Here is a 16,929-nt window from a genome sequence, read left to right as displayed (position 1 = left end):
CTCAGCACAGGGGACAGCCAGGTATGGGTCTGATGCTCTAGCTCTCTATATTTTCAGGGCTAGTTGATTCGGCAGGTGACTTACACACTCCTTAGCAGATTCAGAATTTCATGGCTACTATCCAGAGCCATCTTGTGACCCAATCGTTCCTTTGGTATGCATGACCAGATAGCTGGTCCAAGAGTAACCAGATGGCCAGGCTTGAAGGATGGCAATCTGGTAGCACCATGTCGTATGAACAGTTTCTGCATGCCCTTGAAGGGGCTTGATAGGTCTTTTTCCCATTGCCTGGGCAGGGCAACAGACCGGGGGCTGTGAGGAGGCATCACAGAGCTCTGACTCAGGCCTGGTCAGTGTTTTTTATCCCAGCGAAGCAGGAGTGCCCCGCCCAGGCCTGTGGGACTCCGTCTTGGTCCCTAAGTGATACAGTAGGCTGGGGAAGGGAGCCCAGTTCTGGAGTCTTCCACCCCAGGGTCCACTAGACCTCTGACCCGGGGCCTGATCAGAGCTTTTTCATCGGGCTAAGCAGGGTAGCCTTGCCTGGGTCGGCCAGACCTTGTACTTGGCTCCAAGTGACATGGTGGGCCAGAGAATGAAGCCCAGGGCTGATGGCTTCCACCCCTGGGCCAGCTGAAGCTGTGAACTGAGGCCCAGTCAGAGCTTCTTCACCCAGACAAGTACAGGGAGACTTGGGGGCATGATTGCCTATAGAATGGAGCCCAGGGCCTTCCAATCCCAGGCCAGCTTGAGCTTTGACCCCGGGTTAGGTCAGGGCTTGTAAACCCAGGCAAGCAGCGGAAACCTTCTCGAACTTGCAGGGCATTGTCCCGAGCTCCAAGTGACACGGTAGCCCAGGGAAGCAAGGGAGTGCTGCCAGACCTGTGGAACATCCGTCCTGGGCTGCAAGTGACAAGGCTGGCGGGAGACTGGAGCACACGGCTGAGGGCTGAGGGCTTACAGCTTCTCGGCCAACTGGAGTTCTGGCCCGGATTCTGGTCAGAGCTTATTAACCCAGAAAAGTAGGGGAGGTCATCCCAGGGTTGCAGGACATGGTGGTCTGGAGAATGGAGCCCAGGACAAGGGCTTCCACCCCTGAGTCATCTGGGGCTCTGACCTGGTGCCTGGCCAGAGCTACTTCACCCAGTCTAGCAGATGAGCCCTCCCCGGGTCTTTGGAACCCCCAACCAGTATCCTTTGTGACACAGTGGCTGGGAGAATGGAGCGCAGGGCAGGTGCATCCACCCTAGGGTCAACTGGAGCTCTGAGCCTCACCCTCCCCCGCCCATGGACCAGTAACAGCTTCTTCACCTGCCAAAGCATGGAAGTCCTCCACAGGCCTGCTGGACCCAATTCCAGGCACTTTGCAGGCATGGCAGACCGGAACACAGACCCCAGGTCTTGGAATCCTCACCTTTCGCCTGCCAGAGCAGTACCCATTCTTGTAATCTGTTCACACTGAGTGACAGAGGAGATATTGGAGAGAATGTATCTAGCCTCCTGGAGCCCTTGATGGGCTTGAAGCTTCAAGTGAGCCTTCATAAGGTCGGCCAGGGCAGCTTGGAATTTTGAACACTTAGTCACTTGAACAAAATTATGTGTTTAGTTTATTTATTTTAAGTACAAAACATCACCAGTGACATTAGCATGGCGCATTTTGCACTACCCATGTAGGTGTGGTAAATTACCCCCCCTAATTACAATTTCCCCCAGCCCTAATTAATATGAGTACATTATCTCAGGAGCATCCAGTGCTTTTCCAGACTATAGTATGGAAATCTTTATACATGTGCATAAATTAGAGAAAATGTGCACAGTTCTTTGTCGTCCTCCAACTATCTTCAACTGTAACTGAGCTAATTTTTTTATCACAAATGGTGACTTTCAGTATCAGTCATTACACTTCTTACAATTTCAGTGTTCTCCAGTTTTGTCTTTACCTTTTACTCTAATACTTCTTTGGTGCTCCAGGTCATCGTAGTTGCAAGCAATTGTAATTTTCAGCTTGGGAAACTGAAGCCCATCTTCCCATTTTTGTCTGACAAATCCTGAGCATTAGTGATCGGAGCTTGGCTAGACTATTGTAATTCTCCATACTCTGGGGTCTCACTCTTAGGAATGTCTCCAAAGCGCTCTGCATGGAGGCATTGGGCGGGCAGTAACACGTTTTGCACTGTCGTAAGACTAGATAATTGTGTACATTACATTCGATTAGTTTAAGAGCAAGCAAAGGACCAGTTTGATTTTGTACTATTCTTATAGCTCGCTTATTAAGGAACAAAATGTACGTTTTGCTGCATTTTGCAGTGTGACATTGGCGAATCCTAGTCAAAAGCAATTTTCTCCTTTTCTCTTTGCGTAAGTAGCCTACATATAAAAATCAGTTGATTAATTTTAGAACCAAGGTTATTCATGAACCAAATTTGTTTAACATTTTACTTCATAAGAAACACGATTCCTAAGTAGTCAAATTTTTGTGATGTTTTCACAAGCCATTGTGATTTTCTGTGAGGCCTATGTTGCGGGCTAAGTGACCAGATGACCTACATTTGAAATTTGGCTTCTCCTCTAATCATCAATGTGATCCAGAAACATCACTTAACTACCCTATGCCACATATGTCTTATGCTACAATAATGACAGCTCATGAGGAAATTCATTTGGCAGTATGTACTATGCCATGAAACTAATTATTCTTGTAAAAACATATTTTATGTGATATGGATGGGCCATAGTGTGTTTGCTCTATTCCTATGTACGAAAGCAACAAAATGCATCAGTATTGTATGCAATTGCATTTGCATAGCCCTCACTACCCCTGACCAGACGTTGTTGATTGTTACACTGTTCCAGAACCCAAGGTCAGTGTCTAATCTGGTGGTTATTGGTTATTTTTGGTTATTGACATTAGTCATGTGCTCTTAGGGGAGAACATATAATGCATTTTCTCCAGTTTTGTGGTAGATTAAATTGATAAGGTAAGATGCAATCACTAGAGAATGGTATGTAACCTCATGCAAGCAATTGGTGGGATTAACAGACAGGCCAGAGAAGATTAGGTGTTGTTAGACTGAAGAAGTGAGGTTGCAAAGAATAGCGGTTGTAGTCTAGGAACTGAGGTGTGGGCATTTTGGAGAACTATAATGATAGAGACTAATGCAAGCATGCATGTGACTTAGAGTAGGCCATAGTTCGATGGAGGAGGATTGCAGAGGATGGAGTATAGGGTCCTTTGAAAGAAAACAAAGCGAAGCCACAGTCAGATGTCATCAGGGCCAATGTTCATGCAGGGCTTTTGTACTATAGAAAAGGCTTTTTCAGGATAGCATGCAATAGGAGGATGCAAAACTGAAGAAAGAAACATTATTTGCCATTATTTGCCAGTGAGATAGTGCTACTTTAGATACTTTTGACAGGCACTGGAAACTGGTGAAAGATCTGCCTCTGCTAGGCAACTGCTAAACCAATGGCATTAATAACAAAACAATGTGTGCCATGGAGAATGTGGCCTATTGACCCCTCTCTAGCCAAGTTCTTCTGTTATGTTCCAACTTTCCAATGAGATCCCTTGTGCATGTCTACTGCGTAGTAGGGCTGTGTGTGAGAGACTGAGTAGTGAATGAAGCCAGTAGGATCCATGTTGGATGCCCTTGGTTTAGCTTGATACAAGATGGAGGGCAAGAATAGTTTCCCAGACAATGGAAGTTTATTGTCTGCATTTCTGTGGTTAGAAAGCCGAGACCCAGACAATGAAGTGAGTACGATGGAGATAGGGCTACCTTCATAAATTTCATAAAAACTTTGTTAGTAAAGGCTGTAGATTAAAAGATAAAGTACCCAATAAAAATCTGTAGCGCCAAGAGTGCTTAGACACTTCGGTATATAAAAGAAGAAATATTTGGACTTGTGTAAGAAAACATACTCAGATGATGCCTCCACTTGTCTCACAAATTGCAGTACAGTTCTATAATCTATATAGTTGGATACTCGTTTGTTCAATGTCCATTAGATTACAGAGCAACAGCCACAGGGCAACAAAGCTGTCAGTTCGTGTGCTGTTTTCGGTCACTTCAAACCTCATGTAACTGCTGGAAGACCGGCATTTTTGTAGGCAAGTAAACCTTTACTTTGAATAAAAAACGAGCAATATTTTCTTTCTTTGCAGCTAGTAGTCAATTTACGTAAAACTAATTTGCGATGTGAGGAAGATTTTAGAGCAGGTGTCAAAAGTGGTAGATCTGCCCCCTTGTCTCAGTTTGCTGTAGATGCCACTAGCCTGAACATATAAGCAGAGGATTGTGATTGGAGGTTTCAGCGCATCCATGAATCCTTTATGTTTTTTGTTGAGTAGTTTTGGTATAATTTTGTTATTGTATGGAATATAAGCTTAAATAAAGGAAGTAGAATGTGCGTGTACTTTCACTCTTATCTGGAGTTGTGAATACCTTAATGATGGTGCATGAATTTAAAGGGAGAGTTACTATTTGTAAGGTTTTCAAACATCGTCCTGTTTGTTCTTTTTATTTTCAGCAGTGGGCACGCCTCCTGATAGATGTATTGTAGAAAAAGGGAAGCTCTTTGGTGAGTTCTTGAGCTACATGCGATATTGCAAATGGAACAACATATATCCTGAGGATGATGGTACCAACATGATTTATACACCCCAGGTATTATACCATCGACAAACAATTGTTTAATTCCCAACATGTATTTATGAATGGAACAGTGGTTTTGAATTTAGTGGGATTGTTGGAGTTGACACTGGAAAGTATGAACACTTAGTCTGGGCCTTAGTTGTTGTGCACAACATTTTGTTTTTGTACATACTGTAGAAAACAGTCTATAGATTTCCCTACTTACCGTTTTTGTGTTTATAGAAAAGCTTGGGCAGAATGAAATTCTCGTTGCACAGCATACTGTTCAGTCTAATAACAGATACTGGAAATGCCCTGCATGATTCCACCCATGTGGAGATATTTATTCAGCATAACTTTCAACAGCCTCAAACAGCTTAACGAGTGAGCACAGAAAAGTGCAATCATGCAGTACACAGCGAACCAGGGGAAAGAAAATTGATTCTATTTTGAAGATATTATTTCTGATGAATAAGTTAACCTGCAGATTCCTCACATCATGAATCTCTTCTGGCGCCCGACTGATCTAGAAAACTTTTCAATAGCTGTCCCATGCTGGCATGTGGCACAGTGGCTCCATGTCTAATCTGACACCTTCCTAGATGTGACATTACTGATCCTTATACAATGCCACCCGACTGTCAGAAGTAAGTCTGCTTTTTTCCCTTCTTTGTGGTGCTGATCTAATGTACTTGCTTTTGAGGTTTTCTTCTGTTCTCAAGGTTTTTGCAATGCTGGAGATCCTGTTTCTGGCGGGTTGGGCTCCTCCTTTGTATCTCCCTGTTCCGGTGTCCTCCCCAAAGAAGGGTTTGGGCTCAGAGCCATCCAGGATCTTCTTTGGTTTGAGCCTTCCTCTGCAGACTCAGGTGGGTGGAAGGTAGACACTCCAATGGACCATGTAGGTGAGCGAGGGCAGATCTCATTTAGGTCCTCTTTCTCATGATGCCCCCGTACCCTCATACGTCGACCTGATGGAGAAGTGCTCCTCCCATGCTGCGTTGTCTCGACCTTGGGGCTGTTCATCTGTTTAAAGTCACTTCTTGGCTCTGATCTTGACATCATCTATGAACTCAAATTTTGCTCAGCTGGACAGAGGCCCAGTGCCCGGCTATACTCTGGTGCTGTCATATCCACTCCTCGCTTTTCTGTCACCTGGTGCTGACCTCATTTCAGTGGTGCCCTTCATCCAGGCTTTGATAGCTAGGGTCGGCCAACTCTGACTTCATTTGGTATGCTTTTGGGTGCTAAAGAGCTTCTATTCTATGCCCCTCCACCAATGGGCGGCAAAAAAGTTTAGCGCCGGCTAACGCCATTCCATGATGCTGGCCGGGCCCCATATTCATGGAATGGCACTAGCCCGTGCTAAGGCCCTGTTAGCGTCCTTGTAAAGGACGCAAACAGGGCTGGGGAGGTGTAGGGGGAACCGGGACTTGTGCGCCAAATTATGGCGCTACACTGTTTAGAGGCAAAAAAGAATGCCTCTAAGCAGTGTAGCGCCATTTTCTGCCCACCACCCCAATGGCCATGCCCAGGGGACAAAGGGCTATCTAGGGCGTACCTTCGGGGTGACTTACATGTAGTAAAAGGGGAGTTCTGGGCCTGGCAAGTAAATTTAGATGCCAGGTCCCTGTGGCAGGAAACTGCGCACACAGGCTCTGTGCTAGCAGGCCTTAGATAGGTTTGACAGGCTACTTCAGTGGGTGGCGCAAGCAGCGCTGCAGGCCCACTAGTAGCATTTAGGGGCATATTTATACTCCGTTTGCGCCGAATTTGCGTCGTTTTTTTCGACGCAAATTCGACGCAAAACTAACTCCATATTTATACTTTGGCGTTAGACGCGTCTAGCGCCAAAGTTCATGGAGTTAGCGTCATTTTTTGGCGTGAACACCTTCCTTGCGTTAATGAGATGCAAGGTAGGCGTTCCCGTCTTAAAAAATGACTCCCAGGCATGTGCGTGGTATTTATACTCCTGGGCAAAAATGACGCCCGGGAGTGGGCGGGGCAAAAAACCCCGCATTTGCGCCTCTTTTTAACGCCTGGGTCAGGGCAGGCGTTAAGGGACCTGTGGGCTCAGAATGAGCCCAGAGGTGCCCTCCCCTGCCCCCAGGGACACCCCCTGCCACCCTTGCTCACCCCAGGAGGACACCCAAGGATGGAGGGACCCATCCCAGGGAAGAAAAGGTAAGATGTGGTAAGTATTTTTTTACATTTTTTTTTGTGGCATAGGGGGCCTGATTTGTGCCCCCCTACATGCCACTATGCCCAATGACCATGCCCAGGGGACAGAAGTCCCCTGGGCATGGCCATTGGGCAAGGGGGCATGACTCCTGTCTTTGCTAAGACAGGAGTCATGTTAATGGCGTCTGGGCGCCAAAAAAAAATGGCGCAAATCGGGTTAAGACGATTTTTTTGCCTCAGCCTGACTTGCCCCATTTTTGGACGCCCAAACGCCATTTTTCCCTACGCCGGCGCTGCCTGGTGTACGTGGTTTTTTTTCACGCACACCAGGCAGCGCCGGTCGGCTAACGCCGGCTAACGCCATTCAATAAATACGGCGCCAGCATGGCGCTTCAGAATGGCGTTAGCCGGCGCTAATTTTTTTGGCGCAAAACTGCGTTAGCGCAGTTTTGCGTCAAAAAGTATAAATATGGCCCTTAATTTACAGGCCCTGGGTATAGGGATACCACTTTACAAGGGACTTATAGGTAAATTAAATATGCCAATCAGGTATAATCCAATCATACCAAATTTGTAAGAGGGAGCACATGCACTTTAGCACTGGTTAGCAGTGAAAAAGTGCTCAGAGTCAAAACGTCAGCAAACAAAGGTCTGAAAAATAAGGAGGCAAAAGCAAAAAGTCTGGGGAATGACCCTGTAAAAGGGCCAAGTCCAACAATGGTGCTAAGCAAGCTTAGCGCCATTATTTAAGGCCCTCCTCCTCCCATGCGTGATTTTTGCACTGGAGGATAAGTAAGGTGCTGGGGCTTTTAAGGCATTGTTTGCCCGGGAACGCCTACCTTGCATCTCATTGACGCAAGGTAGTTTTCTGTGGGAAAAAAATGTCGTTAACTCCAATATTTTAGCGTTAGACATGTCTAGTGCCAAAATATAAATATGGAGTTAAGTTTGCACTGGATTTGCGAGAAAATAAAATGACACAAATCCTGCGCAAACAGTGTATAAATATGGGCCTTAGTGACATAACTTACGGGGAAGCTGTTGGCGATGATTTGGAGCCACGGCTCCACGTATCGGTGCAGGAGAACCTCCACAATTTGTTTCAGATCCATTCTGGCACCTGGAGGAGATTCACGAGGTGAGAAATCTGCAGTTAGATAGATACGTTGGAGATCTTTTTTTGATAAGATGGGACTCAGGGAGTAAACTTACAATCATCTCTGCTAAACTACTATAAGATACTGAAAGGCAGCCTAGAGAAAATGAGATCAGGGGATGTAAACTCGGGCCTCCTTGCTTATGATTTGATTACATAAGGTGCCTTCACTTTTGACCCTGTCACTATATTTTGTTGAGCCATGGGAATTCAATTGTATCCTTGTTTTTCTGTCGCAGGGTGTCTGCTTTGATCCCAGTGGACTTTTAAACAGTGAAGACCCTTGTGTCTTTAAGAAGACTTTCAAAGAAATGCTCAGATTACTTTTCTTTGAGGATCAGCAGGTATGTAGTCAGAATGATGTATACTGTTTTCATTATGTTTATCAACAGATTGTACCAGAATAAACAGGAAGCTTCAACTTCCATGAAATGCATACTGTCATAAAAATATATCTTTCTCTGTTTAGCTAACTCTTCAACAATGTATGTAAGCTCTGAATCGTAGAAAATCAGTCAAGGCAATCTGCCATGCAGGCCATATCTTCCTGGACACGAGGCAAGGTAATATGCTCCTGCTTGCACCAAATCAGACACAGCCTAAACAATGCCCTAAATTCGCACCAGAGGTCATGAACAGGCTCTACGGATACCATTACCAATTTGACATCAAACTTTTGTTTGGATGTCCTTGTGGTAATAGAGTAAACGGATCCTACTTTTCAACTGCTTATTCCTTGTGTGCTGCAGTCAACACCTCAGTAATCCATCTCTACTGTTATACAGCATTCGCTGTTTGACCCCATACCTGTGCCTCGCTACCTATGGTGGAAATTTAGATGTGGCTGTTTAATTTGTATTTTTTTTCCCCCTCCTTTCTCCCTCACGGCCATGTTTGCATTGGGACAAAATCAGCACATAATAATAACATATTTTCAATGTTTTATTCTGTCACTAGTTGTCATTTCTACTGGTTTCAATGTACACATTTTTTGTAAGACCTCTTCCATACCACAGACCCTCTTGCCTCATGGCTGTTTTGTGCAGGAAGGTCATAGCACCCAGTTGACCTGTCAGAATACTGTTAGCAGGAATATTGTTTGACTGGAATATTTGCGCAAACTAACTTTAGGACACAGTAGGCCAGATGTATAAAACTTTTTTGAGGTCGCAAATGGCCAGATTCACAGAATCGTGCTGTTTACAATCACAAAAAGCATTGTTTAATGTACAAAGCCATATTTACGGTTCAGTAACCTATTACCGAATTGCAAATTGGGTTTTCGAGTCGATATTAGGAAGGGCCATGTTTAGGGCATCCCTTCCTAATACCTAATCGCAGGTGCCATGGACCACTGCCTACTCTTAAAAGATGAAAGTGAAACTTTTCATTTTTCCTTTTGAAATACATCCCATTTTCCTTTAAGGATAATGGGGCTATATTTAAAAAAAAAAGATCGCTCTATTTAAAAGTAATCACAGACACAGTGGTCTGCTGACCCCAACAGACCCCCATGTCTGTGATTTTAGCAATTCCCAATGGTTCACAAAGCAAGACCTATCTCATGATTGTTAATGAGGTAGGTCTATTTGCAACCCACTGGGAATTGCAGTGTTTGCGATTACCAAATAGCGAATTGCAAAAATTCGCTATTTGGTAATCGCAAACCTGCCGCTATGTACATCTGGACCAGTATTTTTGTCTGATGATATTTTACTTACGATATGCTGGTGCCATATGCCTTGTTCAAAATATCCTGTGGTCTTAACTTTCTAGCACCTTCCACTGGACACTAAACATGGCACACAGACTTCCAGAGGCTCTTATACGAACCTGGATGTGGTCAGTAGCCTACTTTCTGAAAACCACATAATATCTGTAATCCAGAGTGACTTCTGGCCTTTGGTGCCCCACAAAGTTATCTGGTTTCAATGTTTCCAAAATTAACCGTTTAACGCTGAAGGTGATTGGTGAAGAGTCAACATTATCAAATATCTTCAAGACCTTCAATTCTTCCAGAAAGCATACAAGAGTAAGAGGGAAACACAGAGAACCAAACCTAATTGTCCAGGACCATCAAGTGCCAAAAACCTTCCCCTAGTGCCATTTTTGAGCTCCTAGTCTGCCAGCATATAATGCACAGCATTTCTGACATTGTCACTTGACTGTTTTCTCTTCTGTGTCTGCATTAACCTTTCTGGTGGATTTTCTATGTAAGCACAGATTTCTCACCACCTTCTCCCTTCCCATCTTTGTGGAATAAAATCTTTTGCATCTATAAAGGTCCCAAATTAGAGATCTGCACACTGGCAAAAACAATCATTTTTTGGGCTCCGATGGTGCAGACGATGACCTTAAAGAAACTGATTCCTGACAGAGACTTGCACTTGTAGATTCCTCCTTTCGAATAGTCCTAAAGTGCCACCCTGGATCTGGAAATGTTTCAGCAATGCTTCTGCAAGCAGGAAGGTGGCACCTTGCTATTCATACTGATGCTGTTCCACTCCATAAATTACATGCAGAGCCTATATATGGGCCACTCCTGCAATCTGACATCATTTCCTTTCTTTCCTCGCCTCCAGACATGGATCTGAAGCTTCTCTTTCAATGACCTCTTTTTTTGCGAACTTCTTCACAAATTTCTATGACAGATCCCCACCAGATTTGCTGTGGTTTATAGGATCAGGCCACAACTCCAAAGCATGTGGAGATTGCCCGTCAAGTGAACTGGAAGGCCATTACGAAACATGAGGCAGAACCTTATTTTACCAAGCACAGGAAGATGCAGCATTGGGACCCCATCAAGACATGCTCCAAGTCAAAGACCCGATCCTGCTCCAATTCCCAAAGTAGACAAAGCTGTTCGTAAGTCTAGTCTTCATCTTGCTCCAAGTCCTCAGGCAAGCACAAAAACCATCGGAATTCAAAGCGAATTTCTGCTCCTTGCCTTTTCCACTATCCTGATGATGCACAGGGATGGCGCTGACATCCCGGTGCTGCTCCCAAAGTCAGCCGACTTTGGATTCAACTCCACAGCTGGTCCCACCACAGCTACTCTCTGACTCCTTCTGGCATGCCTCTGGCCCCACAGAGCTGAGAGGCCTCCTTCCTGGATTACCACCAGTGAGTTCACCCTCAGTACCAGGAGGACCCTATGAGCCACTTCCACCTTCCAGTACCAATGCCGGCCCTGGCGCCCACGACCATAGCAGGCTCGGGTAGACCAATGCCCCCTGGCCCAACTACTGAAGAATCTGCCTCCTACTCTAAGGTCATGCATAGGGCAGCTGAAGTCCTCGATCTGCACCTTCCCACTATAGAGGTCAAAGCGAACATCCTGACCAGACACCTGCAGTCTGGCCAGACTGCTTCTGACCCCTCTTCCCATTCAGTGTGGCCTTGGACACTGAAACCCCCCTAGGGGTCTGGGCTAAAGCCTGTGCCAGCCCTCTAGTTACTGACAAATTGCCAGGTGCTACCGCCCTGTCCTGAGCAACCCAACTTTTCTCTCTCTCAGCACCCCTGTCCAGAGAGTCTTGTGGTGCAGGCTTCCACTAGCCAGGCAAACCCTAACACTTTTCCTAGCACTCACCATGACAGGGAATCTAAGAGAGTGGAAATTCTTATTTTCCTTTGACATTTTGGCACTGCAGTCAATCAATGCCTCCAGTTACTGGGCCGTTACACTTACACCCTTTGGGACTCAGTGACACAAGTCCTCCCCCCTGTTCCTGAAGACCTTTGCCCTGTTCTCTCACAGGCCATCCAGAATGGTCCTGATGTGGCAAAGGTTAAGATTTGTTGTGGCTTGGACATCACCGACTCTATAACTGGCCATAGGCACTAGTGTCGCCATGCCCCAGCATGTGTTTCTACAATACACTGAGTTCTTGGCCAACATCCAGTTGATAGGACTCACTTGTACAGGGACAAGGCTGACTCGGCCCTCGAACATTTTGAAGAGACTAGGGCTACTGCTTCCTATCTAAGCAATTCCACTGACCCTCACCAGCAGCACATCCATCATTCATTTCATGGCTTCAATAGAGGCCTTCCCTACTGCCAGCCTGTCCCACCCCAACAGGGAACCCAGCAGTATAGTGGGATAGACTGTGGTGCCCTTTTTCCCTTGACCCTCCTCGAATAGCCAAGTCCAACGAAAAGGGCACTTGGTTCTGCAGGACTTCCTGTTTTGAGTTTATCCACTGTCCTGCTCCCCTTTGGTATTGCTCTGGTATTTATTCAAAAGGTGACAAATCTACAGCTAGAGGTCGCTACTAGAAGAACAATTTGCTTACCTTCGGAAACTCTCTTTCTGCTAGAGAATCTGTCTAGCTTCAGATTCCTCATCAACCATTCCATCCTTCCAAGTCCTGGGGTTGGACTTTAATAAGATCCCAAGTCCGGGAATCTGCACACTGTCAACCAATTTGCTTTTGGGGCTCTGGTTTTCAGGGCACAATAGTCTTGAAAACAAATGACATCAGCACATAGGAGTGGCACCATATAGGCTCTGCACATCGTTTCCGGATGTGGAATGGTGTCAATGCGGAGCCACAAGACACCACCTTCTGGCGCATAAGAACTGCTGAAAAGTTTCGGGTTGCAGTCTGACCCTGGGAAATATTCAGAAGGTGAGGAATCTGCAGCTAGAGTTTCTAGAAGAAGGAGCATTGCCAAAAGTAATTAGCTAGTTTGTCCGTACACCATGGGTGGTGCCTTTGTTCGTCTATAGTCGTCACTTCTGGGGTGTAGGGTAGGGGCTATTAGAAAACTCTTTCCGATCAAGTCTGGTACCTTGGGATATTCTAAAGTTGAGGAACCTGTAGTTAGATAGAGAATACGCTAGAATAAGGGTTACCGAAATAAGTTGTGTGTTATTTTATGCAATACATTTTGTCTAGGTTTTTTATTAAAATTGTGACCTCTACTTGGAATTTTCTTCCAACACATTTTAGAACTCCACTCGAGGTTAAAAATTTTTTTTTAGTTCAGGCATGACTATCAGTGCTGTAAAATAAATTACATGATTTGCAACATCTGGGCAAAATTTTATATTTATGCTGTAAAAGAGAATATAATTTCCAATTTTGTCTTAACTGAAGGAGGCATTTTGTTCAGCTTCAAGATACCAGCCTTTAGCTTCAAAAGCATAGTCTTACTTCATATCCTGCCCCTTGGATATCTCCCTCTAAACAAGTTTTGGGAAAGCCAATAGGTCTCGCCTTTGGAACCTATTGGCTTTGCCAGTGGTTTGTAGCCATGCTATACAGCATTACTGATGCAGTGCAGCATGGCTAAAGAAAACAAAGTTTTAAAAAAGTGGTTGTATCATTTTTTAGTTGTGCACACCTACAAAATGACACAAGCATTCCTTTTCAGTTTATAAAGTTTGATCAGTAAATAAAAAAAATTAAATAGCATAAAAGAGGTGGGGGAGGAGCAACACAGCACACATGGGGGAGGAGCAGCATAGAGGACACGGGTGGGGGGGCTGCACAGAGGGCACGGGTTTCCAGAGGGAAAGTACAGTGGGCTGCGGGGGAACAGAAGCAACAAGTAGGGTGGGGTGGAGTAGCAAGGGGTGAAAGAGAACGAGGGCTTGGTTGTGGAGAAGCAACATGGGGGGGGCAGGTGGTGAGGAGAAGCATCAGGTACGAGACAAGGAGGATGGGGGTGTTAGCGCATCAGGCCTTAGTAAGTGAACTTACTAGGAAAGACACGTATAGGTCGATTAATCTTTTGACTCGCCTAGAAAAATCCTGCCAGAGTTGTAGCATAATACACAATCATCATTACCCAAAAAACAATTATCATTAGTCAAATCAATAATCAACGATCAATTTAGTCAGTAATCTTCACACACCATGACTTCTCAGCCATGAATAACCACATCTTTAGTAAAGTTTAGTAATTTTATTTCCCTTTGGTTACAATACTAAGTCATATGGATTAATGCTCAACTTTAGATTCAAATGCATATACGAACAGTATTAATTAGCCAACAGATGCCAGAAACACAATCTAATCAAGGCTTGTAACACAATTAATTCTAAAGCATTAGCACAAATCAATAATAGAATTGGCATCAAAATATCAGCTTTATCCATAAAGTTCACCAAAACAGCTTGTCAAACAATTGTCTCTGTATCTGTCAATCTTCAGGTAGGAGACCCTCATCTAACCCAAATTAGCATCAGCATGTGGGGCTTCATACAAAATAATTTAGAGCAAGAATTTAGAAAACATCTAGCTAAAGAAAACCAACTAGACAGCGCAGTTAGTACCTAGAAAGAAAAGGCACAAAAATACATTCAGTCATATTGTCATATCTACCTATCCGCTGTATGTGTCAGCAAATAGAATCAGTGTTCGTCTCCAGGTCATCAGTCGCTCAGCAACACATCAGGCTTTCAGTCAGAGACTATGAGCCCAATGACAGAATCTCAAATCTCTTCTCATCAGCGGTCTGCCTAGAATCTATTCTGAATCTTTTCCCTCTGTCACGTTGTTATATCGAAGTTACTCAAACTATCCCCAATTTCCAGTTAGTCAATTAATTGTACGTTATTACTCTATCCAATAGTTTCCATGTACCAAATCTATGAATTTGAATATTTCACTCTTCACACGTTGTTGATTGGTCCGCTTATGATGTCCTCATCATCCGGCTCGTTAGGTATCAAAATTGTTACATCTTCTTCTCTAGTCAGTGTCTTCATTGTTCGCGTCCTGGGAAAGTACATCTAGCACACATTACACACAAATCGCTACTTTACGAGAAACCTCATCTCCTGGACGTTGGTTCTCATGGAAAGTTTCTGCTAATCATTTTATTAAAACAATGAGCATTTAACAGTTAGTTCACTCTGTCAGCATTTTTCATCAACCGCCAAGAAATACAGCTTCTGCATGAGGCCTTGCAAGATTGGGCCAACACACTTTCTAAGTTAAGACCTACAATTAATAAGCAAAACATAATTCATAACCTTTAGTATGACATATTACTACATTAATCTAATACATCTTCAATATTTCTTATGTGTTAATCATTCATTTAGTTCATTTCGTGAACACTGGTGGCCATTCTCCGTCACAATTCAAAAGGGCACATTATTTTTCTACGTTATATTATTTTCTAAGAACTCATGATTATAAAATACATAGACACTCATTAATAATTTCTAATTAAGACATTTGCGTTAACAGGGGCAGGCAACCTGGAGGGCAGTAGTGGATAGAAAAGCACCAGGTCAGGGAGAAACAGGGTGCAAGTTGGTGAGTAGCACACCATCAAGAATACAACAGGGGCTGTACCCTAGGGTGAGCACAACATGGAGGGAACTGGGAGAAGCACATGGGCTACAGAGAGCAACACAGACTGCAGGTGGAGGAACATACATGAAGGAGACAGCTGGAGAACACATGCATTGTCCTGGGGTGCGTCACTCAAAAGACAACAGTAGTGCTTGAAAAGCAAGGAGTATAAGCCAGCCAATCAAAAGAGGTGGTAAAGAGGCATTGCACCATGGGAGTGGCAGCTAAAATGGCAGCTAAAAAATGAACAAGTTGGCACAGGAATAAGAAGCTGGCAAAAGAGTGACAAGAAAGCCAACAAATGGTCTGCAGTGTGCGGGCACCAAACCACTCTAGGTCTAAATCTCTAAATCATAAGTCCACAATATGATTTTGCAACAAAATGGCAGGCTCTGCCTAAGCAGTACTCTTTACTGTTTCTCTTTCTTTGTGGGAGCAACCAAAACCTACAATTCTAGTTTGAGTTGCATTAATGTCTTAATCTCTGTGTTAAAGGATAAAGCTTACAACCTCGTCTGTCCCTGCGGATAATAAAGAGTGTCATGGAGACTCTTTGAAACTTATGAACACAAAAATATTGTTTACTTTATCTCATCATTGTTGTTGTTTAGATGAAGACAACTTTCATTTTTCTTTTTGCTTAACAGAAGAGGTTTACAACACGCTTCAGGCAAATTTTGAGAAGGGCCTCAGATCAGGAAAGGCTGAGATTAAGAATTATTCTTCTGAGATACTCAATGTTCCCTAGTTTTAACGGAGGTATTTGCTATTATAAACGATCCCTAACACTAGGATGGAATTTCAAAAAGTTCCTAGTTGACCTTGGCCTCTGAGTCCGTGAAGCATATAGGAGATATGGCGCATACAAGTGTTTATACAAGGGGTCTGTCATTTATATATGGGCCTGAGATGTGGGAAACATATTTTAAAATAGTGTATGGTGACAAACACTGCAAATTTGGTGCATTAACTAGTAATGCTCTAGGTGCCCGTTTTTCCTCCTCAAACACCTTTCACTGTCTATCAGCCTTCTCTGTGTTTTTTCTTTAAAAAAACAACTAAGCAGATAAAGTCAAGTTGACTAACAAACATGAATTGTAAATCACAGTAAAGCCTCGGTTTCCTGATGACACAATGTGCTGGCATGCACTGAAGGTAAAATTGACCACTTTTTACATCTCCCATATAGCAGATATTGTGTGATACAAATACATATATGAAGCACCTGCTTTTTTTCTCCTCATTCTCATTGGCTGGTCAGTATATTAGAAAATGGGTAATATGTACATATTGCACACTGTTACGGTCAGTAGTGCACATTCCACTTCATGCTCGGTGTGTGTAATCCAGGTCGCGCTTTGAGCCTCAGATTGATTACTCAATTGCAAAACAGTGTTTGCCATTTCTGTAACAATAACACTTTCAAATGCCAGGTAGCACATGGCTGTGTGCAGCGGAGAGGCAGTCAGCCAATCTGAACAACTCCACAATAGATACCCACACAAACCAGATGGCTTCTCAAAAGAAATCGATGTGCCAGAACCAAAAATAAGATCAAGGTGTGCACACATCTTCGATTTTAAGCATCACAACAGAGCTACTAGTACTTTAATTTCTTAGTATTCTCATTCATTTTTTAATGTTCAC

The 16,929-nt window shown here is 43.9% G+C and overlaps 1 protein-coding gene across 1 annotated transcript in view; it reads left to right on the top strand.

Annotated features, from left to right (window-relative positions):
• The window catches only part of LOC138300326 (uncharacterized), a 160,522-nt gene that overhangs the window by 129,622 nt on the left and 13,971 nt on the right, over positions 1 to 16,929 (top strand). Inside the window, exons 6-7 of the mRNA XM_069239556.1 lie at positions 4,528 to 4,664; positions 8,205 to 8,309. Of these exons, the coding sequence (XP_069095657.1) occupies positions 4,528 to 4,664; positions 8,205 to 8,309 (242 nt within the window). The remainder of the gene's footprint in view (positions 1 to 4,527; positions 4,665 to 8,204; positions 8,310 to 16,929) is intronic.

Source organism: Pleurodeles waltl, chromosome 6, assembly GCF_031143425.1.
Source record: "Pleurodeles waltl isolate 20211129_DDA chromosome 6, aPleWal1.hap1.20221129, whole genome shotgun sequence".
Lineage (NCBI taxonomy): Eukaryota > Metazoa > Chordata > Amphibia > Caudata > Salamandridae > Pleurodeles > Pleurodeles waltl.
The sequence above is the reverse complement of the archived record's forward strand: the minus strand, read 5'-3'. Positions and strand labels throughout refer to the sequence as shown.